The 23,542-nt window shown below is 41.0% G+C and overlaps 1 protein-coding gene across 9 annotated transcripts in view; it reads right to left on the bottom strand.

The window, feature by feature from the left end:
* Positions 1–400: 400 nt before the first annotated feature.
* The window catches only part of ELMOD1 (ELMO domain containing 1), a 51,168-nt gene continuing 28,026 nt past the window's right edge, over positions 401–23,542 (bottom strand). For 5 of the 9 annotated variants that reach the window (XM_021286299.2, XM_021286300.2, XM_065048730.1 and 2 more), the window contains exons 3-12: positions 19,430–19,575; positions 19,249–19,277; positions 17,925–18,022; positions 14,147–14,276; positions 10,903–11,036; positions 9,641–9,709; positions 9,344–9,367; positions 6,864–6,914; positions 5,253–5,386; positions 401–1,789 (exon numbers count right to left, since the gene is read on the bottom strand). In XM_021286299.2, coding sequence (XP_021141974.2) covers positions 1,617–1,789; positions 5,253–5,386; positions 6,864–6,914; positions 9,344–9,367; positions 9,641–9,709; positions 10,903–11,036; positions 14,147–14,276; positions 17,925–18,022; positions 19,249–19,277; positions 19,430–19,575 — 988 coding nt within the window. In that variant the 3' untranslated portion in view covers positions 401–1,616. The remainder of the gene's footprint in view (positions 1,790–5,252; positions 5,387–6,863; positions 6,915–9,343; positions 9,368–9,640; positions 9,710–10,902; positions 11,037–14,146; positions 14,277–17,924; positions 18,023–19,248; positions 19,278–19,429; positions 19,576–23,542) is intronic. The other 4 variants (XM_065048785.1, XM_065048775.1, XM_065048781.1 and 1 more) reach the window with 1 other exon arrangement.

Genomic DNA, 23,542 nt, shown 5'->3' with positions numbered 1-23,542 from the left:
CATGCAAAATACGCAATAGTTAATAATTTCAGTTCCATGTTTCCCATTAGCACAACACCCATAGAGTTTTGCTGATTAACTCAGCAATGAGTGAAGTTTCCAGCCCTGCAGAGAAGCCCTGATCCCCACCTCACATTTGAGCACAGAATGAGAGGGATTAAACCCAAAAAGGAGTTTCCCAAGAAATGGAACCACTCCAGTTGCTTTATCTTTTACTTAGTAAGTGATGGCCCAAGCTGTAACCAGAAATGGTATAAAGAACCTGACCTGCCGAAGTTCAGAGCACTCTTCAGAGTAAGGAAATACCACAAAGCTGATACACCCCCTTTCACCTGATCCATTCAAGTAAAATAGCTTTCATCTGTATCACTGCATATCTCAAAAATAAAACCCACAGTGCTTCAGTTCAGAATGACATATAATTTATTCATATATATTCACAAGTAGTTGGACACTACTCAATTTAATCTCCATATGCAAGTGATTTACACAAACATATAATACTAAAATTGCTTGCTTAGAAGGTAAAAAATACCATGGGTATGAAATGCCATGGTAGATGCTGTTCAATATACTACACAATCTTAGCGTCAGACACTTCTACTCATTTATGTTTTTAGAAAAAAGGTAACTCACCATTTTAATTTTCTTTTAATAAGTAGTCTGGGAAACAAGTGGCTTTGATCTAAACCTCCTAATCAATTAATTCTCCCAGTTCTTAGGAACTGGATTGACAACCAAAGCAACATTCTCAGTAGTTCAAAAAAATATATAGCTTTTTGCTCCCCTGAATTCACCAAGCACAATGTGACCGAGTCACGTTGCTTTCCAACATGTGACACAAAATACTAACCTCTGTATATTCAAAGGAATGTGCAGGAATTTAGATCATGCTTCAGCGTGGTGGTGTTGGTGACAACTGCCTGATGACAGAATTCTTGGCCCTGCCCGTTTCCAGTAGTTGTGAGCGTGTTTGCAGTTCACTGTGACTATATTAGCATCACCAGACCACTGGGTATTCATGCAGCTGTGGAATCTGATTGTAATTCTGTATAAACTTTTCACACTGAATCTTGTACCTCATAAACCTGATTAATTCTGCATTAAGCATATATGGCCGCATGGAGAAAATTGGATTTTATAATGAGTTTGCCTGCATCAGATTAAATTACGTATGTTATCTTCTAGACAAGGTCCAAACATACATTTCACTTGAAATGCCAGTAGTTATCTTAAAACATACCAAGAAGTTAAAAAGCTTTCACGATACAAGATCCAGCTACTTATTCCACATATACAAAAACACAGCTAGAGAAATACAATTCAATTGCCAATGCTGAATTTATGGGGAAAGTCTAAAAAAATAGAAAAATTCTGATACCTGGACATCAATTCAGAATGTAACACTGGATAATGCCACAATATGAGCACCCATTTAAAACGAGAAATCCCCAACAAGAGGAGCATAAGGGGATCTCATATGCGTGACAAAAACAGATGAATACTGCACCAAAAACATGCATACAATCGCCATGGTCATTCAGTATGCTATTGATGGTCTAAACAGTGATCTAACACAAGAGTGAGTCTGTTTGCAAATGAAATCGAGTGAGTAACTACATATTCATTAAACTTTCTGATGCAGCAAAGTGAGGGCACAGAGCCATCTCTGGATTCTGGAGCTGTTTTAAGATTCGCTTGTGAAATTTCTCTCTGACACGATTGAACTCCATGATGTCCAGTGGATCCTCTTCAATCCAGAATTTGTGGAATTCATGCATTAAGTAGCCTACAAAATAATAAAAAGGAGTAAAAGAGATAAATACAGTATGCAAAGATTACATACAAAATTAGAAAGAAACCTGCAATTAACAATTACGATTTACACAGAGAATCTCGGTCACTGGAGTCTGACGTCTCACAACACCTTATAGGGAAAAGTCTCATGCCTATGATCCTGAAAAGATGAATGATAAGGTGATATACAGAACCACTCACACTGATAAGATATCCCTGTTTTCGGAAGAACTTTGATCTCAAAGTGGGTTTAATACACAGGATCTGATTAAGGCCTTTACCCTCACAGTTCTGTGCTGCCCTTGACCCTGAAGAGGAACAACTAACAGGAAAACCATTACATCTGACACTGGGACTCCAATAAACTGGACCCAACCTCTTGATTCCACCTTTTGCAGCAGATGAACCATTGAGGAAGTATAAAATCTTTCATGCCAACACAGCAAAATGTGCAAGTAAGCTTTATGTATACCAGAAAGTGAGGGCATTTGTTGTAAAAAAGGTTTGTTTTTACTTGTTTATTTCTATTTTATGACAATTACAACACTCATACTTCTAACATGAAATTTTGAGGTATATTAGGTATATATGCATAGTCATATTTTTCCCCCCATCCATTTGAGAAACTTCATTCAAAAGATACTTTAAATACACCTTCAAATATCTTCCATATATTCCAACAGCCATAGGCTGTTTCATTCCAAGAGATATTACCTTGAAAACAAAGCTCAGTAAAACCTCTTAAAAAACCCCAAACAACAAAAATGCCCAAACAACAAAAAAAACCCTGCTACATAAAACGTAACACATTGTTAGTTCTTTACGCCCCAAGACCCAGGAGATTTCCAAGAGGTGCCTTCTGCACTTGAGCAGCAGCTGAGTCGAGCTACTGAACAAGGCAGTTCCGTGCATTGCACGGATGGGCAGAGGAGGCAGCAGAACCTGGGGGCAGGGGCCAAATGCAGTTTTCAGCTCTGTGTGTGTCCCCACGGCCCGAGGGAGCAGAAGGGCTCACAAGAGGCGACATTGTGCATTAGCATTTAGAGGGTCCACGCAGTACAACCACTGTGCTCCTCTACCAGCGAGGCTGCTGGCTGTGCACTGTAATTTTGAATTTCCAGTTCAGTCATGCAGCCTGCAGGCATTTAATGCAGCCTAACAGTGTCTGGGTTTGTAGGTAATTTGAAGGAAACCTAGGATGACTTTGGTAGGGAGAGGAGAGAAGCTGCAAGAGCATAAGAGCAGGGATTTGTCAGACTCAAACAGATAATCTTTGGATGAATCATCCTTGCTCCAGGAAATTTTGCCTGTTGATGCTTCCTCTACAAGTCCATTTGATAACCTCAGGTTTTTGCTAGGCTGGTAGGCAGAGCATTGCAGGAACATCCACCACCTTTACCAGCCCATTACTACACTAAAGACCCATGTGAGTTTTATCTTGCTCCATAACTCCTACATGCATGGGCTATAGAGGAAAGAGGTGTCTGTGGCAGTTGCACTTCTCCCCCTGAGAACTGGTGTGGCAGCTGCACGTCCCCCCCTGAGAGCTGGAGCCTTCAATGGGGCAGTTAATGGCTCTTTTGTGGGACCCGGAGTAGGCTGACAGGGTCATTAGCAGAGGAGGGGCCCAGAGAAGCCGAGAAGCTTCTGGAATGCCCACAGCCAGATCTGACTAGACTATAAAACGGGTTTCCCACCAAAGATTCCATTTGTGTGGTCTTCTTGAAGCAGCGGGTATGCTGAGCTGGAGCCCTCCCCTTAGACTGGAACGCCATCTAAGGAAACTTCCAGGGACTGAGAGCACCTCACCTCCTCGTTTGGGTGAGCAATAATTTACTGGATATATCCCTGAATAAGTCCTTGCCTAACCCAGCGGAGTGATAGTTTACCCCGGAGTCAGAGGGCTATGGTTTGTTTCTTGTGTGTGCATGCATACTGTGGGGATCCTCATTATTATCATTTTGCTGCACCCCAATAATCTCAACTCATACCCGAACCTGTATTTTATGTTGTCGGAGTGCTAACTAATTGTATAAACCCTGTTTTGGCTGGTTTATTGGCTGCACTTTTCCGGCCAGAATAAAGTCTGATTTGGAACTTGTTGTTTGCCTAAAACTGACTTTGGGGTGCCTCCATAACAGTGTCCAAATCAGCTCTCCCTCCAGCATTGTCATGATGGACTGGCCATACAGGCCAGCAGACACACTGGCCCTAGGGCACAGTCCCAGGCCCAGCCAGCAGAACAGTCCCTCCTGCAGCCAAGACTTTGGCAGTGGCAAAAAGACACTGTAAGTGTACCAAACCATGTCTCTTCCTCCTCCAGATTCACTGGTGGCAGATTTTAGCCATGGCAAGAAACCATAACCAATAACAGAATATGAAGATATGGAAATGAAACCAATCATACTAGACATAACTCTTCACAAGGCCACAGGCACATCAAGAATTTGGCAAAAAGAGTAACCCTTTCAATGAAAAGACGACCCAAAGATGCATAAGTAGATATTTAGGTAGGTACTTACCTGCATTTTTTTATTTATCAAGCAAACCACCACCAAAGACAAAAGCCTGGCAGTTAAGCTGCCCAGAACTCCTACCAGCCAGTCCAGCTCAGGCAGCAACACAGACATCATCACAAAAGGGAGAGCCCTGCTGCACTGTGTGATCTGCCCACACAGGATTTTGGGGGAGTGAGTCTTACTAAACAGCAACCTTGTCTGAAAAGCCCATGCTATTTAATGAAAGAGATGCACACAACACCAATATTTGACATTTACCCAGTTAAACAATAATATTACAGCTGCAAAACAAGCAAAAAAAATATATATCTATATATATGATATGATATAACCAAACTTAAAAAAAGAACAACCACCCCAAACCATTACGAAACCAAAATCTTTTCAATTGTCATAAATGTGGAAATAAATGTGGAAAAATGTGTCATAAACGTGGAAAATAGTGCATCCTGACTTCTTTTAAGTTTCTTGTCTATATATTGAAAAAAATATTAGAAGTGTTGCAACCACTGTGCAAGGATGCACAGCAGGCCTGTGCTGTAGAAAGGATGCTCTAATACAGGGAAAGAGCTGGGAAAGCATTATTTTGATGGGGAACAACTTTACTGAAGCATGGAGGGCAATGCTTGAGTGCAGATGCAGATGTATGTTAAGACAGTTTGATTTATGGGGAAGCACTCTCTGCAAGTTCTTTAAAGTACCTTTAATTTCTTCTTATTATTTAAAACCAGTCTAAGAAGACAGGAAGGTCACTTTTTCAGGTCATTGGAGGTTTTTGTTTGGGAATTTTGTTTTATATTCGTTTGTTTTATTCCTTGGTTTGGTAGTGGCATCCATCACAACTATGAGCTGAGTCCAAGTATTTAAAGAATGGGTAGTATAAAAGTGTTAGCAGGAGTTCAGATCATGAATTCCTTCCCCCCTCCCAGCACTTACAGAACGTTTGCTGAAAGTGAGTTAGTGTTGGTGCTTCTGGAGCAACGTTGTAGAAATGGGTCTTCAGAGCTCCGCTCACGAGCAGGTTGTACGCGAGGTCTGTTATGTTAATGCCCACGATAGCAAAAGAATAGCTGTAAGAAAAAGAAGCGGCAACACTTGTGTACTGTTTGTCTTCTTTTAGCACACTATAAAAAACACTAGTGACACTGACACTGCAGACTGTGTTCTACTGAGGTGTATTAATTCTCTCTCTCATGAGCTTTCAAGGCAGAAAACAAGAAAAGCACTGATCCTACTTTGTGCAGCCTAATGGCAACGTTTCTCTTGTGAAACATATGGTCACAGCAAAACCAGGAATTTAGTCACAGTGCCAGCATTTTCAGCGGAGCAGCACAGATTCCTTGCTACAGAACAAGAGCAATCTCTGGCGCTCCTGCGCTCGCCTCTGACACAGGGCGAGCACTCCACATTGTGGCTGTGTCTGCAGGGTGACCCGGCATTCGGTGTTTCAGCCCATCTGCCCAACTGGAATTCACTACCCACAATCAGGAAAATTAGGTTTCAAGGATCAGTCCTATAAAGACATTCATATGGCTAAAAAGATCCAGCTGTGAAAAAGATCCAGCTGAGGCACCTCCATTTCTTGCTGAGATCGGGATACACAGGCCAGAAAACAAGCCAAAACATAAATCAGAGCATGCTGGCAACAGAAATAAGAAAACCAGACTCATGAAGCAAACCCCTGCCCTGTTAAGAGATATCAACATGGAAAGTATATTTAAGCACAACAGAACTCAGAAATGGGAAGTTATTTCTTAATTTGTGAACCTGTTGCATAAAGAACTTGATATTTCTGGCAGTGACTGTTTCCCAAGAAAAAACATGTGATGTCCCACACTCATTTAGTGATAAAAGCGAACTTGTTTAGTTTTACAGTGGCTTTTTTTTAAACTCTTCTAAACACAGCTGTCTTCTGTAGATTATCCTAGGTATTATTTCAGTTTGCTGTCAAGCAAACTGAAATACTTTCCTTTTTTTTAAATCTTTGACATATTTCGGGAGGAAAAAAAATATCCAGAAGTTAACTGCAACATGAAACCTAATGGCAAGTTTCACAGGAAAATGAAATATGGGCATTAAAGTGTTGTATTACAGATTTTCAGATACACTCAAAAGGAACATCCAGTTCCATACTCATGAATAATGCAGCTATACCAAAGCCACTACTTAAAAGAAAAATCTCAGTACTATTTCTTTCCTATTATACTTTCCTGAAAGCGGATCAGAACTGTGTCTGACAGTAAGAAGTGAAACTTGATCACATTATGTGCTAAGAAGAATTAAATAGATATTAATCACTGCTCTATTCATAGCACAGATAAAAAGCTTCTCCTTGCCATAGCATTTTTGGGTTATTTTTCCTAATTCTTACTTCAAACTATTTTTCCTGTAATCTTCAATGAAAGGTGTGGTTAGGACAATACTTATTAGTATGCACACTGAAATTTCCTTTAAGAAGTGACCAGGAAATACCTTTTTAACGCCAAATACATAGCATAATTGTTTACTGTTGTGTTTGTGGCAGCTTTAAAAAGATTTTTAACTTACCCAATTGCCTTATCAAACTTTTTCTTCTCCCATTCGGCTTTGCTCAATTGGCTGGGGAGTGAAAAAAATAAACGAAAATCCAGATATTGCCATGCATTGTTAATTGACAAATAGTTTCTTTCTTTGATATTATAATTTTGACTGAACAGGGTATTTTGTTAATATCTCTGTTGATATGGCTAATCACACTTAACTCTGCTTCTGACTGCACAGGTTGGTATAAAGAGAATTGAAATGGATAACCAGCTTTATAGCATCACTGATAAACTTCTCTCATCATTACAAAGTGTGCGCCTGCACCAATGCTCTCAGTAAAAGCCACCTCAATTAAGTCTGAGCTACACTAAAAGCTGAAAATATTACTTTTCTCTTAACTAATCAAAGATTATTTTAGCCTTTTGTGTTCTTGAAGACATATGCGACGCCCATCACTGGAGGCACAAGTCACCTGAGGTGGCAAACATGAAAAATACACCTCTGCTAGAAAGTTTGTTATGTCCAGCCCAACTGGAAACCACCTAAAAGCCAAAAATAAGGAACACTATTTCCTATTATTTGGCAAAATAATGTAGAGGTTCTCAAGGATACAGAGGGTCCCTCCCTCAAAACAGAATTACTTAGGGAACTGTTTAATTTTAGGTTAAATTTCTGTTCGACATTTTCCTTTAAAAGAACTGCCTGATGCAACCAGTCAGCCGACACTCCACTACCCAGACCTTAACTGTACCCACTAGAATGGACCAAGTTCAGCAGAAATCACTGCCCACATCTATCAGCAGCTGAAAGCAGGCAGGGAAACAACCCAAACCAGTGGGATGCAACTTGGACATGCCTGTGGGAATTTCCCCTTAGTAAAGCAAATCAGAGCTTGCAAATCTTAGACAGCTATGTGTGAAAGTGTCTTTCTTGGGCTAAACCTGAACTACAGTAAGTATGTATTACGCTGAAGACAATCCCTTGAAATTCACATAAATATGGCATTTAAAAATTGTAGTCATTAAGTATTAATGACGCTCAAAGGTTTGTCCCCATCCTGACCTGAGTGTTACCAGGCAGCATGTGTGAGGATAAACCTTCTTTAAATTGGCTTGGTGTGCAGGAATATACTCCTTCTCTAAAATCTCAGCCATCTTTGTAGGCTGTGGCATAACATCAGTTAAAAAACCCCAAGCAAATGTTGAATTAAGGTGGTGCATGTAGGATGTGGACAAGCAATACAATTCAACAGAAATGGAAATTACATTGATCAAGATCACATCAGAAATCAGCACAGCTGCTAAGCAATCACACCAGGATGAATGCCACAGGCACCACCAGCAGCATTCACCTTCTACTAAACACTCTTTCAAGGGACAGAAATTGCACATGCTCACACAGCACTCCAAGACAGTCCTTGGCAATCAAACATGTAAATGAAGAACACTAATGGGATTCTTTGCTTCACCGCCCTGGTACTGAATACTCAGCATCTGGGTAGTATAGTTCAGCTTCCCATGTAAGAGTTCAGCTAAACAAAAATCGTGGCTATTTTCTATAACTCTCCTTAAGCACCATGATAATCCCTGTGCACCAGCACACATTAATAAAAATCATCCTTGGGCAACACCATATGTAAAGGCAAGATGGGAATTGTGGGGAGTGCTTGTAGGAAGAGACTGGATGCCAGTATATATAGGAAACCCCAGACAAACAAAAACTGAGGGCTGACTTCCAGGCTTAAAGTCTGTTGTTTTACAGCTCCCTCAACCCTACAAGAGCTTTTTGCCACAGAATTACCATTGGAAACTCAGCCACAAAATACTGAGGAAATTAAAATCTTCACGGGATTCAGCTGTGGACCTGCTATATGGATATCTAACACTATTGGCAAAAGAAAAAACGTCTTTTGAAGGTAACGGATTATTATGTAACTGGCTATGAGCCATTTCTGCCCCCCTTAAATAATTATGGAATAAACCTCCTACTCACAAATAGCTCATAACGCAGAATTTTTGCTACTTGAAGATACCTGATCTCTCAGCAGTCACGATGTTGGAATAGCCAGATTAGACCCATTATTAGTCAAGGCATCTGGAGTATGTGACTATAAATCAAAGTGCTCTTCAATGGTGCTAGCAAACCCTTGTCCTAGACTACTTTTGATTATCACATGATATTGTGACCACAGTAGCACTACTTAGACTGTTATCCTATGGGGAAAAACCACCCAAAATTTCTTGGTCAAGCCTGGTACTAAATGGGTCTAAAATACAGTACTTTAGCTACATCAAGCAAGGTTGATTTCATTCTTTGCACATAAGCATGCTCAGATGTACCCAGTGCTGCAGCATCAGCTATGTTTGAGTTAACTTCAGAGAAAGGAATATGGATCTCTTGGTGTTGCAACAAAGACTTTCTGTTTATAAAATGGCAAATTGCAGTACAGTTTGATCTTTATTTACATGTAGGGTCTCATAAAACTAAGAAAAAGAAAAAAATACCTTAGTTCCTTCTTAGAGACTTCCCTTCATTATGAAAAGACAAAAAGAAAGGTAAACAAAAATACAAAATCACTTGAAATTAGAAGTGAAAACATTTAACACTGTTTGACTATTTCTAAGATTCAATGTACAAGCATTTCTCTTGGATTTGATCAGTTTTCAGGATCAGCACTTGACAACAGCCTGTGGCAATACCTGAGCACGTGCCCAACAGAAAGAAAAGGAAATAAGCCCCCTCCCAAAATACCGGCCAGCACAGTGCTCTCTCAAATTATTTTTCCTGGTTTCAAGCACTACCTGTATTTAGGGTGAAGAGAGTCAGAGAGAACTTGCTGAGCTATCTCAGTGTCCCATTCAGCAAAATACCTGCAAATATACAAGTTTAGGGTGAATCATTAAAGAAAAATAAGAAAAACCCCATCTTAAATCATACTAAGATGTCCATACACACCCTTTTAAAGGTCACTACATGTGTTACGTGGTATGCGTAGCATTTAACATGTTAAATTTATTAAGCTACCAGATCCCTAAAATGAAAGATAAAAGCAGCCTCAAATTACAAGTGCAATCCTATAAGCAGTTAGTGAACATGCATTACCAGAGTCCCCTTTCTACCCACCCTACAAAATCAGTTGTTTATTCCTAGAGCATCTTGGCTGCTGAGCTCAAGAAAAACCCGTTCAGGCTTCTTGATCTGGCAGATTAATTAAGCAAGATAAGAGTCATCACAGGAGACTAAGACACGAATTACATCTTAGGGATTCATCTCCAATGGAAGTTCAAAGCCAGAGTCAAGAGTCCAGATCCTCGACTGAGCTTTGCTAGAGAAAGACATATGGACAGTGGATGATTTATGTTCTTTTATCTGTAAAAGCAGAAAATATTTCTTTTCCCCCCTCATAGAGAGGTTATTTTAGAAAATGTTTCTAAGTTATGTATCTTCTGCAGGTAGTTACAAGGGCTGAAGGAAACAACAGGCATTGATGGATTCCCAAATCACTGACCACAGATGCGGTACTAACACCTGCTCTGTGTGAGGCAGAAGGGAATACCGATGTAAACTCACTGCTTAATTTTGGATATTGACAGAAAGAATAAGCAGTCCAACTACAGCAGTCTGCCATCAGTGGCTGCATTTCAAGTGTTTTGCCTAAGAATTCGGCATGAAATTCCGAACAAGAAAGCTGAGCAGTAACATAACCCTCCCACCCACCCACTTCCAGGGCATTTTGTTTAAGGAGATCTATATATTGGTGAAAATATACTTTAAAGTTTCTTTCTTTTGGGAAAAGAGTGCTAACCTACTGTGTCACAGCAAAACTAAAAAGAAAAGGCTTAGCAAGTGGTATTACTGAGTTGAATTAGGAATACTGAAAGGAGAACCCCCAAGAAGAGATACTCCACAAAAACTGGGCTAGCAAATAAATTCTTTCAGCTTCTGCTATGAAGTCCTGAACACTTTTATAAGTTATTCCCACAGACTTGCTAATAACTTTAAAGTATAGTTGCTATCCATGACTTCAGACACACTTAAAGCATCTACAGAGGAACATACTTACACCAAGTTATATAAGCCCAGGAGACCCATCCCTCTGAAGTCTGTTTTAGGATCATCACCTTGGAAACCAATTTCACACCACTGCTTCGAAATCCGAGCTTTCAGTGGCGAATTGGGCTTCAGGCATTTCCACAACTAGGAAGATTACAGGTAAAGCATAATTAAACTTCCACACATTAGTACAGACAGCTTTTTCTGATGTAAGATCACTGCATTACTATCCCAGCAACCCAAACACAAAATCAAATTAAATTCCTAGGGGTGAGGAGAGTGTGAGGAAAAGCCCAAACCACTCTTAAATATTGCAGATGTTTCAGATCTACGAGGCCCTTCTGACCTTATTGGCACCTGCTGTAATGTCTCCCACAAGAACTTATTTTGATCACACTTTGTGCATCAAACTAGTGTCTGCCTCCATAAGCACAGAGGCAGGAACGGGCTGGAATGTGGTTGTAAATCACTGACAGAGCAGCAGGCAATCAGCCCTCATGTCCCTGAGGCTCTACAGCAATTATTTATCTAGCACCTTTTGCAAGTCTCCGGAAGGGTTATAAATCAAGATTGCTGACTTGGCTACCACAGTGCTGAAAAGCACATCAGAGAGCAGTAAAAAAATAAAAAAAATCCAAGTGCCACCTTCATATTTATCTAAGTGGTGAATTGTTCATCGATCTCCCATTAAAAAATAAAAAAATAAAAGGACAAAGTGATTTAACAATCCAGATCCTCAGCTGGAGTAAATCCACTTAGCTGCACTGATCCAACGACTTTAATACCTAAATATTATATCACGTTGCTAGGCACCTAAAAGCAGCCTAAATTGACATATCTAACAGATACATACCTTTCTGCGCTCCTCATGTTCCATATCACAAACTCACCCTTTCCAAAATGTACTAAGAAGTCAAGTGTTCTGCACAAACCATGAGTTGGTGAGTAGGGCCTCAAGAAATGCACTTAGAGGAAGCCTACCCAAGGGAAAGAGCTGTATGCACATTCCACCTCCTCCCGCCCCCAAATAAAAGCCCAGAAATTCTATTAATTTTAGCAATTCTAACTCCATTTGAAATAAAGTGCCTCAAGAAGGTTAAAACTTTAGTGATTTCACTTTGTAATGATTGCATAAAGCATCACTGTTTAAATCGTATCTGCTGTCTTTCTTATTCATCCATTGACAGTAAATATAGTATTACTAATTAGTCCAATCACATCAGGTTAATCTTTCATTCATAAAGTGCCCTCCTGGTAAACATGAATAAAATGACAGACCTGAATTACCCATTGCAGAGATCATTTAGCAGAATACCTAAAAGGAATGAAAATCAACCAGCCTATTCTTCCCCAGCGTGGGTTGGAAACCGAATTAAAGCCTTGAATGTATTTCCATTTGACATGAGAATTCGTGAAGGCAAAGAGCCTGCGGTAAACAAGTGCCAATACACAGGTTACACTGGAGGCAGATGCTGAAACTAATACTTTCTTCAACATTACAGGTTTTACAGCATAAGCCGCACTGTTTAGTCTCCCCTCAGACAAATGCTTAATTTCCCTTTTGCTTTTATTCTCATGCAGTTATGTTTTTGAAGCACTACTACATAACTACACATTGTTGCCGACATAATCCTCCGAGCATCTAAGAACGAGCACCTTGCCCTCACAGGCTGGGTGGCTGGCAAGGAGACCACAGCCAGCTCCTCACCTGTGATCCCATCCTCAACTTCTCACCCTCTGGGCAGCATAGATGCCAAATGTATTTAGGAATGCTTTCCTGGAGCCAAAGGCCTCGGTGAACCTGCAGCCAGGTAGACAGTACTTTTGGGGACCAACACTGTAGGCTGGCACCTGAATCTCCCACCTCCAAGACACCAGCTTCCTTACTGAGTAAATCTGTGTGTCCTGTTAGCTAAAAGCCACTCTGCCCCCAGAAATGTGTGTGTTTGGCAGGATTAGAACAGGAGGAGTCCATCTGCCCCATCGCACCTGGAGGCTAAAGCCTTCCTTCAGGGGCAGCTCTGGGTTTTGACTTCTCCTCAGCAGGTCTCCCACCTCCCAAAAAGGATTCAACTCTAAATACAGCTTTCCAAACACCTACAGGAACTTTTTGTCCATTTGTGGCATTTTTCAGAAACAGTTATTTGCATCCTTAAGTGCTTATATAAGATGCCCACTGGAATTTTTGGAAGTATGTGGAAGTCCAAGTAATTAAGAAACTTTCCAGAAGCTCCCACTGTAACTTGTGTAAAGCACTACACCACAGACTAGTGGGGAGGACAACATCATCATGTGCTACAAAAACCCCAGCCAAAGTCAGATGGGGGAAGAAGCAGAGGTAGTGTTTATACTTTCAATATTTTTTTTGTTTAAAACAATTAAAAACTCCCTCAAACAGATGGTATGTTTTTATACACCTCTGAAAGTTCTGTAAGAAGGCATTTTTCTTGTAGATAAGCTCATTATCACTATTCTATGTTTCTTGCCATTTCTCCGAAGCATCTTGCACTAGCTACAGCCAGAAACAGGATCAGAAGAAATACTGGGACTTGCTATTAGACGATTTCCTTCCCCTGCTTTGTCTTCTCAGTTCCTTTCTAATATTAGAGATCTCCAGCTTTCCCTCTACTTAAGGCTTTAAGATTATCTTCCTGAAAAATACTTTCATTATCTGCTCTAGCACAAGGCTTTCCTGAAAGTAAAACCCAACTGGTATGGTTTTCATTGTTCTGCATATATTACCTAAAGAATGGTTGAAAATATATTTGGTAAATATAAATGTGCAAGTCCTCATGTCCTACCCTTCCATTCCATATAATGAAAGCTAGAGGTTTACCACTAGGATACACAGACAATGTCTGCAAAAATACAAGAAACTGAAGAAAAAAACGTTTATTCTGGTTAAGAGAGAAAAATATTCTTCTCACGTTGAAGAAAGGTGTACTGAAGTATGACATGGGGCTATTTTTCCAGCACTCACAGTGGAGAGCTGTTATCTGCAGTAGGAGCTGGGTATCCAGTGCCTGGATATATTCCAGCCAAGGGACACACACTCGTCAGCCAGGGAGTGAGCTGCTTGCTTGGCTGGTGTTACACCCAGAGCAGAACAACATGCTGTGCAGACTTACCTTAAAACAGGTCCATGATGGAGGAAGGTGCCAATACCACTTCACTTTTTAAAGAAGGTTATAAACCAGGCCGTTTAGAGCTGACATGAATAAAGGATGCCCTCTGAGCATCTCTCGAGCACCTACCTTCAAAAGCATTTCCTCATGTTGCGGATTCTCCGAATCATATGGCTCTCTGCGCAGCTTTTCAACCTCTGCAATCAGATTTCTGTACCCCACAATCTGCAGCAGGCATGCCTGGAGAGATACTCCCAGCCTTGGGGGAAAGAAGTAATCCAGCTCAATCATACATGGCCATGAAATAGCACTGCTGTGTACGTGGCCATTTAATTCACATGAGTATCGTTACATCAATTAATCAATAGTCTAACATTTAATTACAATGGGAGAATTTCCAAGAGATCAGTGTTACATTAAACAAGGCCTTGTGAAACACATACTGCCTTCCTTAGATGATAAAATTTGGCATTTTTAAAAACTGTGAACAGTGAATTTTCACATCGAAACCTCATTATAACTACACACATCACTGTTGAACACCTGCAACAAGCACATCACTGAATCTCTCCCCTCATTCAAGTGGCAGCTTCTCCAACAATGCCCTGAGACCAGAGATGGGAACTTAGAAAGGGTGAGGGGAGAAAACTCAGCAAAAAACCTAAAAATAGGCGTTTTGCTTCCATGCCACAAAAAGTAGCACAACAAAGACAAAACCCAGAAGTAATACAGTTCAAAGATCTGCCTCTAGGCAGCTTTTCTTTGGTCTCATGTTAAGAATCACCATAGTGACTCTCTTTTCATTATAATGCAGATTTTACATTTCCTTTTTACATTTCCTGACGCATACTTAAAAACAAAAACAAACAACAACAACATCAAAGTGAAGAAAACCCAAACAAACAAACAAAACCCCCTAAAAGCCCCCACCAAACACGTGGCTTCCAAGGCTTTAAATTACAATGGCTTATTCAGTTTTAGGCTAAGAGGTTATGCAATACAGAAATGCTATGCTCTCAAGAATATTTAATTACAGATGGGAAATATGGGAATAAACCCTTTAATTTTTAATAATGTCTGAAATTATTTGAATGCCTAGTATTAATTGGAGGGCACAGGTAAATCATTCCTTATTCCTCTGAGGAACACAGGCTGCACTGGTTCCTCATCTGTCTTGTTTGATGTACTGATACATTTTGTTTATTCCATAATACTGTTAAATTTTCTGAGCAGAAGGATTTTCACTCTGATTATCTTTTGAGATTCATCTACAGAATCAGAGATATCATTAGACCAGTTCATGCCATTTGTGGCTATAGCCCTTTCAGAATTACCTATGCAGTGTTTTGCCTTTTTTATTTTTTTTTTTATTTTTTTTTTTAAAAAGGTTCATTTGCTATACCCTACATTTATACAGAAAGGCTGCATTTCAAAGAAAGCTGAAAAGCCTGACAAGACTACATGTGAATTGCTCCAGTGCATCACTAAGTCACAGCCATGATGTTTATAGCTACTCTGTAGCCTCAGAGTAGGTTAGAACAGAACATCACAGGCAGTGGCAAAGCACAGCAATTTTATAATAATTAAAAAAAAAATATTCTGAAGTTCCAAGCTGCACAACATATATAAAATGAGCCACGGTTGCACTTTATCTGGTTGCACTTATCAAGCCAAATGCTCGATATAATATTATTTGGGGGGAGTGGAATTAGTTTCCCCGTTCTCCTTTTCATTAAGCTTTTGCTCCCCTCCTTGCCAAGCAGAGGATGTGGATGATGTGCTGATGCCCCAGCTCTCCTCCCTGCCACCCTGTGCTGGCGCTGGCAGCTCTTGGAGCACATAAGCAACGCACCTGGGCTCGCGTCCCCACCACACGCAGCTCCAGGTGCTCCATGAGATGGAGATGCGTCCAAAACTGGGAGTATTTAACGGATTGTTTCCATCGTTAGTGCAGAGTGCACATGTCACCACCTGGTTACTCAATTTACTTGCTCTCACCGCTAGATATACACACTTATCTCAGAGGCATTGATAAAGGGAAATTACTGTGGGCCTCCCCTTCAGGTCAGGGAAGCCCATGACCTTCAAGAACAGCTCAGAGCAAACAGCCTGGAATGCTAGTTCAGCTCTGCAAAGATGCTACATTAACAAAAACGACTGCATACAGCTTTGCAGAAACAGAGTATGACACATGTCCCCTCGTCCCTACCCCAGGAGATTTCAAGTTTCTACTACGCAAGGGAAGGCCAGAGCTTCTGAACAAGACAGTGGGGATGCAGGTTTTTTCATGTTCAAGAGTAGGCAAGCCAATGGGTTTCTCGTAATCCTGTATAAATATCTCCAGAAAACTTAAATATAAAATAAGTGGCTCACATGTAAAACTTCAGTGTGAATGCTTAAAGTTCAGCAGAACTATGACTAATTTAATATAAGGAACAATTCAGTGGCAGGATGTTTCTGTGTATGTGGCACCACCTTGCATATGCCAGGCTCCCTTTCCTCACTGTTTTAAAAAGATATTTTACCAGACTGTAAAATGCTGAGTGCAAGGGTTCTAGTCCAAAAACAATTAAGCATTTGTTCTGCACTGAGCATATGAACATCACCTAGACTAAACAAAAAATAGGGTTGGTTTTTCTCTTGAATATTAGGACCAGATCGCTCAAAATGTAACTTAAAGTTCAGGGGCCTGATTCAAGCAAGCAGAAATCATTTACACCTCTATTCTCTCTTTCTTCTAGAAGACAGCATTTCTTCAGAGGCCAAAGGAAATACCATGAGGAGAAACAGATCGTGATCTCCAGCATAATACAAAATACTATTTTAATGAATTCCTTGTGTGTTATTTTTTAATTATCCCACCCAGCTACTCAAGGGTCCAACTCCAAGAAGTGAGTACTTGAACAACCCTGATTGCTCTGAGCTGTGCATGTTTACATCCTGCACTTTCTCCTCATATATAATATCACCTTCACTAATTTTGCTTTTTTTCCCTTCCCTGAATTCCAGCAATCAGCATTCTGTGCAGTACAAGAGTACCAGAGCTGCAACACCTTCCTCAGACCAGCAGTGTCTCAGCGAGGCCTCACATCCACCTGAAGCAGCTGCACTTTCATCCCCCTCCCTTGGAGGCCATGTGGGCAAGGTCCTGTGCAGAGACACCCCTGGAAAAGCTCAGAGTGGGACCAGACAACATTTACAGGCTTCTCACCTATGAGACTGAGGCGTTCTCTCTGTTTTGTCTCTCTTATTTTCTTCCTTCTTTACTGACTGGGTCACGATTTTTTCAAACCAGGTGGGCAGTGGTCATGTCCACAACAGTTGTCTCTGAGAGAGACACCCAGTGTGCTCTTGAAATACATGCTTCTAAGTGTAAATGTTTGTTGTTGATCTCTTCTTACGACTAAGAACTTGTAGCATTAAAAGAACATCAGCTATGCTGTGTTGTTAAAACTTGTGTTTGGATAATTAAAGGCAGTTTTATAAACAGTATACTGGTTTACATTTTATGTGTTACAACAGGATTTTTTCCCTACTCAAATGTCCACATACAGCCTTGTTAAGAATCTGTCACTGTCACTGCCAGGATCACTTGCCTTGGTGGCATTTTATCCCTGCAGAAGTGGCCCCCATAAATCAATGCATCAATGATATATTAAGACATCGTGATTCAGGAAGCAGCTAGATAAAGAGACTCAGGACTTGCCTGTTATAGTCACCATAAAAGATCATTCATTTTTCCATCAGCTTTTTGACAGCACAGCTTAAGTTAGAGTTTTATGCTGAGAGACAGCATTCATCTTCAAATTGTCTGCCACAATAGCTATGGAGAATCAGTTCTCCATGGAACTAGGCACTGAGCAAATCAATAATTCCTATTTGTTTTGTAAGGAAACCATGAACTTACTGTGGATTCACATCTGGATTAATCCTTTTCAGCTCCATGATGTCATCTATAGTTTTTTCAATAGCATCAGGGTGAACGCTTACTGAAGTTTGCAGCCGCTAAAAAGAGGTTTTAAACACATATTAGTGCTTATGGAAGTTATTATTCAATAGGAGTTAGCAATGGTAAGTTTGATACCCAAAAGCTTCCAGATTAAGAGACCAGAAGACTTAACTCTCTCTCTATACACACACACCTTGCCAGTATACTCAGCCTGACTGACTAGTTTCCGTAAACAAATCCTATAAGAACTGGAGTTGCTTTGCCCTGCCTTTGTAGTCAGCCTATGGCATCTCTGTCATGGTTGCCAGTGAAGATGAGCTGCACTGAGGTTTTCGATCAAGGTGCAGCTCCAGACCATCCACCTAATTACACTGGAATTGCTAGCCTTCATTTGACATCCCCTCTCCCAACACATTGCCATAACACAGCAAAATGTTTTTCCTTTCTCTTGCACATCATTGCACTCCGTAGAGATGCCCCTGGAAGCTCAGTATTCAAAACCAACATGCCTTCAACAAAATTAAGAGGTTGAACTTTCTGGGGCATTGTCTCCAAGCTACACAACTGCTTAAATTACAGCTTTTAAATAAGATTTTCTCTTTCTGTCTGTGCTAGAAGTACATTTGGAAGCACTATGCTGAACTAGGGGCTATGTGACATTGTTTTTGCTAACGCTGGGGTAAGCTTTTTAACATCACTGATTCTCATGCCAGAGAGAAATGAACAGCTGAATGATGAATGATGCTGTTTAACATATACACAAATGCTTTGTGAGAAGAATTTGGGTTAGCACAACCAGTGCTATGATGAAAGGACGAAGTGACAGAGGCTCTTCTCCAATAATGTATTTAAAAGAAAAGCAGCAAACAAAGTTGTCTTGGCTGTCTAGGTACTGCTGCCTTCAGCCTCTTTTATCCCTGCTTTCCAAACAAAATACCTGAGGTGTGAACTGTGTGACCGACTGCAGATTACAGAAATGCTAAGACACAATGAGGAATCAAGCCAAGAAACCCCAAATTACAACACATCACCGTTTTCATCTCCACCATGGCCTGTTGATCCCTTGATTCCATCAGTGCCACAGTGTGCCTGTCCCTGCAGTCCCTCTCCCTGACTTCGCAAGACCACCTGCTATTGTCAACACAAGACGCTTTTCAGTAGAAGATGGTTTTGATGTAAAATCGTATCAAACCTTACAGTAATTCTTTGGGGACGGCAAATGGCACAATGAACAAACCAACTGCACAGGACACAACACAAAATGATTACCTCTTCTACTCACCTTACTTTTTGAACCTTTCAGTGATGCCTCTGTAAAAGAACAGTATTTGAAAGCATCATGTCAGACAAGCTAAGTTTATATTGGATCAGTTTAAACATTTATTTATAAGAATGAAGTCATACTAATTTTATCACATGCAAAAAGGTACAAAGGCATGCAGAACTAAGTATTTCACAGTTACCTATTTTCATAGTTCTGGCAGCTCCAGGTTTGGTATTGTAACAGATCCTTTGCAATTCACATCGACCTGTTAGTTTTCTGACCACAAATTTCAGGCAGCGCCACAAGCACTTGCAGTAGAAGTACAGGCATACCTGGACAAACATCCTGGTAAAAGAAGAAGCCTGAAAATAAGAGTCTTGAGCAGAGTTTGTTTTAACAAGGTCACCACCCAAACAGAAGGTACTTCCTCACCCCAAATTCCCATTGCCTAAGGGCATCTTTAAAGTAAAAGCAGCATTCAAACCTCTAACGTTTGTCCTGGTGTCAAATCATGCTTTTTGGTCTTAGCCAACAAAAGAACCACACATGAAGCACCAGAACTGGAAGCACAGAATAAGTCAACTGTAGAGTCCTCAGAAGAGCAGAGAAGAGAAAACTCTTTGTCCCGTTAAAATAAAAGGTCATATAGTTCCTACTAATGCCTTGGGGAAGCAGGACTACAGGAGAAGGGAGCACAGCTCACCCTGTTATGGTTGCTGAGGATTCAGGGAGTCACTACAGTGTGGCTGAGCTTTGCTGCTGCATCCAGCTGCTCCAAGCAGCCTGGCTGGTTATCCTGACAAACATGAATCAGCACTCATGTCAGGTCCCCAAGAGTGAAGAGTGGCAATTAAGGAAATCAACGTTTCACTCTCTTAAGGAGAGAAGATGTTTAAGAACCTGTCCTGAGGATTGCCAGTTTTTCCCAAGATCAGCCGTTATACAGTGCTGATGCTGCACGATTTCTCAAAGTACAGAACTGACAGCAAGCCAAGAAAGTCCTTATTTAAATACTGCATCCAGTTTCGAGCCCCAGCAACACAAGACAGACTTTGACAAACTGGATGGATTTCAGTGGAAGCCCCTGGGATGGCAGGGCTGGAGCACAGACCCTGCGAGGAGAGGCTGGGGAGCTGGGCTTGTTCAGCCTGGAGAAGAGAGAACTTCAGGGGTACCTAAAAGCATCCCTAGTGCCTGTGTGAAGATCATGGAGGACACAGAGCTGGGTTCTTCACAGTGGTGCATGGCAGGAAGACAAGGCCATAAGATGAAACAAGGCCATAAGCTGAAACACAGGCTCAGCCTAGGTATAAGGAGAAGCTTATTCTCTGTGAGGGCAGTCAGGTAGCGGCACAGGTTGCCCAGAGAGGCTGTGCAGTCTCCTGCCTCAGTTTTTTAAGCCCTGACTGGAAGAAGGCCTGAGCAGCCCAGTCTGGCCTCAGAGCTGACCTGCTGTGGGCAGGAGGTTGCATCAGAGAACTGCTGAGACCCCTCCAGCCTGAACTATCCTGTGATCATGTGAAAGCCTGAAAAAGGCTTTGTACATGAGAAATACTCTATTTTAAAGTTTGTTAGCATTGCAGCTGCTACCACAGCCCACACAGCGCTACCACAATTGCATAACACACCTCAAAAACAGATTTAATGGACTACAACTTATTTGGACACAATTTAGCTTTCCAGTTTCCACGGCTGTGAAGACTTAGACCCTGCCATATTACCCACCTGTCAACCCCCACAGGGTGCATCAGGACTTGAGGTGGAGGGAAGAATCCACCTGTGGTCCTTGGGTTCAGAAGCACATCTCAGAAATGGCAAATTGCAGAGACCTGAGAATGGGAAGGTTGTCATCTGGACACGGCCCTGGGCAACTGGCTGTAGGTGGCCCTGCAAGAGCAGGGAGGGTGGACTAGATGACCTCCAGAGGTCCCTTCCAACCTCAACCTCTCTGTGATTATATTCTATGACTACATTATGGGAAAACAACAACACAGCTTTGATATGCTAGCTTGCCACTAAATGGTCAAAAGTAATTGAGTTCACTATGTTCTAAGCCTGTGTGTATGCATATTAACCATTAGCCCATTATCTCCTCCACATGCTGCCAATGTTTTCAAAGGAAAGTTTTTCAGAAAGCTCTGTATTATCGTTTTCAATGGTGTTCGGTGGTTATTCTGAAATACTGAATTGCAGATACTCAAATCAGTTACGGCTTTAAAAAAGCTTGAAGAGCTCCATCCTTCCAAAAAACATCCTGAAGGGCATGGTTTAGAACAACATTCAGGAAAGGGAAGATAAATTAACTCATGTCAACGTCCACACAGGAGTTTAATCTGCTTTATGTTCACTTTAGCTTAATGCCCTTTGAAGGAGGATTAAGCTAAGGAAACTAAAGCTATTTTATGTCTAAATGGAGAGCATCCACACAAATATTTAACACGCTTTAAAAGCATCCACTTTATCTTCACACTTTTAGTTAATTCACTTAACACTCCCAAACGCCTGCACACAGGCAAGCTCCTTGTCTTTATGCAACAGGAACCTCTGTTTCAGATATAAAGTGAAACCTAAAGAATGAGGAATCACTCCCGTGTTGGAAACAAGTTTTAGACAATAAAAAAAAGTTTCAGCTGCTGACACAGAAATATTTGGGTCCAGCCCCCCACCCCCACCCTGCAAGATGTGCCAGGACACACTACTCTGAGAAGCAGGTTCTAGCCTTCAGTATTTAGAACAAGAGCAGTTACCAGGAGGCAAGTCCATCATCAGCCAAGCAGCCACTCTAAGCTTCCAATAGTCAGAAGTGAAAGTCAGTTAAAAAGTCAGACTCATATAAAGTCAACCTTTAATAGTGGCCTGAAAAAAAAAACACAGGCTAACACTAGGCAATTTGGTTTTCCAGTAGACCTTTGATATTAGCCTTCACAGACCCAAACAAAACCCATGGCCATGCCTCAGCCTCCTCAGCACACCCCAGCTCTGCAGTCAGGCTGAAGGTCCAGAGAAGTGAACACAAGAGATTAATGCTGAACTGGAAGGTAGAGTGTGGTAAAACAAAGTTCTGAGCTTTCACCATACATTTGTAGTAGAAATCAGAGTCACTTTATTTTAGCCTGCTTTGTTTTCAAATGTTAGGTCCCTATTAGAGGAAGTCAGTCTCCAGAAAGCTCATTTGTATGAAAGCCAGGAGGAAAGACTCACTTTAACTTTGTGTTAATGGCCCACTTAAGATTTCCTTCCAGTGAACAAGATAGCTCCTATAAAAACCACACATCCTTTAAGAAAGTTCATGCCTACACTTAATCATCTCTAGGACTGAGATATTACAACCCATTTCATTACTCAAAACCTTACTGTATAGTGTGATGTGGATAAGTTTCAGGGTGGGGGGAAGGTGTTGGGTGAATTTCAATTATGTGTTGCTGCCTTAAGGCTCAATGACAGATTTGCAAATCAAAGGAAAAACTCTAAATGGGATAGAGCTGCGACTTTCCATGGCTGCAATCACCTTCCCTACTCAAATTTTGCTTTGGCTGTGGTTTGCACAAAGCTTAACTAATAAAAACGCATCTACTAAAAACATGTCACTACAGCACACAAACACTACATCTGTGAGTCACTAAAATATACTTAGCAGTTACTACTAATAAAGCAAACAAACACTAGTTTTGACTACGTAGCTTATAGAAGAAAGTTAGCCTTTGTGGATACCTTCAATTTTCTACTACTCATCCATCCCAAGCTTACAACAGTTGAAATCTTCCATTTGTAACATGAATGGCATAACATGTAACACAAGATTGTTTTCAAAGGGTTGTTCTTTATAAAAGGGAATTCTTGCTTGCAGAAGTCCTGTAATAAAAGCGCACTAGTGATTAAATAGGACAAGTTTAATGTTAGCCACTATGCACCTCATTTCATGTAAGCAAAGCAGAGGCACTGGCAGCTATAAAACAAAACATAGCATATAATGAACAAGACCCCTTGTGGAAGTGTAGCATGAGCCGTGTGTCTGACTAGAGCGCAGTGCCATTAACTGCTGGTTTCTTTTACAGTCCAGTTCCAAAACTCCTTTCCACTCAGTGTCTTCTGTGCATTTCCTCCCCCATTTGCTTCTGCAGGTTTTCAGCACAAAGAAAAATGTGCTTCACCAACAGTTTGTGTAGACATGTACAGTGATACTTCAGATCCTGGGGTGAGCTTTAAGAACAGAAGTATTACAGAAATAAGGGTATGTCTCAGGGACTTGCACTCTATTCTTCCCCATCCCAGTAAAAGCTCCTTCTCCTCCTGTATTATATGCAGCTGTACA

This window comes from Columba livia, chromosome 1, assembly GCF_036013475.1.
Source record: "Columba livia isolate bColLiv1 breed racing homer chromosome 1, bColLiv1.pat.W.v2, whole genome shotgun sequence".
In the NCBI taxonomy this organism is placed as follows: Eukaryota; Metazoa; Chordata; class Aves; order Columbiformes; family Columbidae; genus Columba; species Columba livia.
Note: the sequence above shows the minus strand (reverse complement) of the source record. Positions and strands in the feature narration are given on the sequence as shown.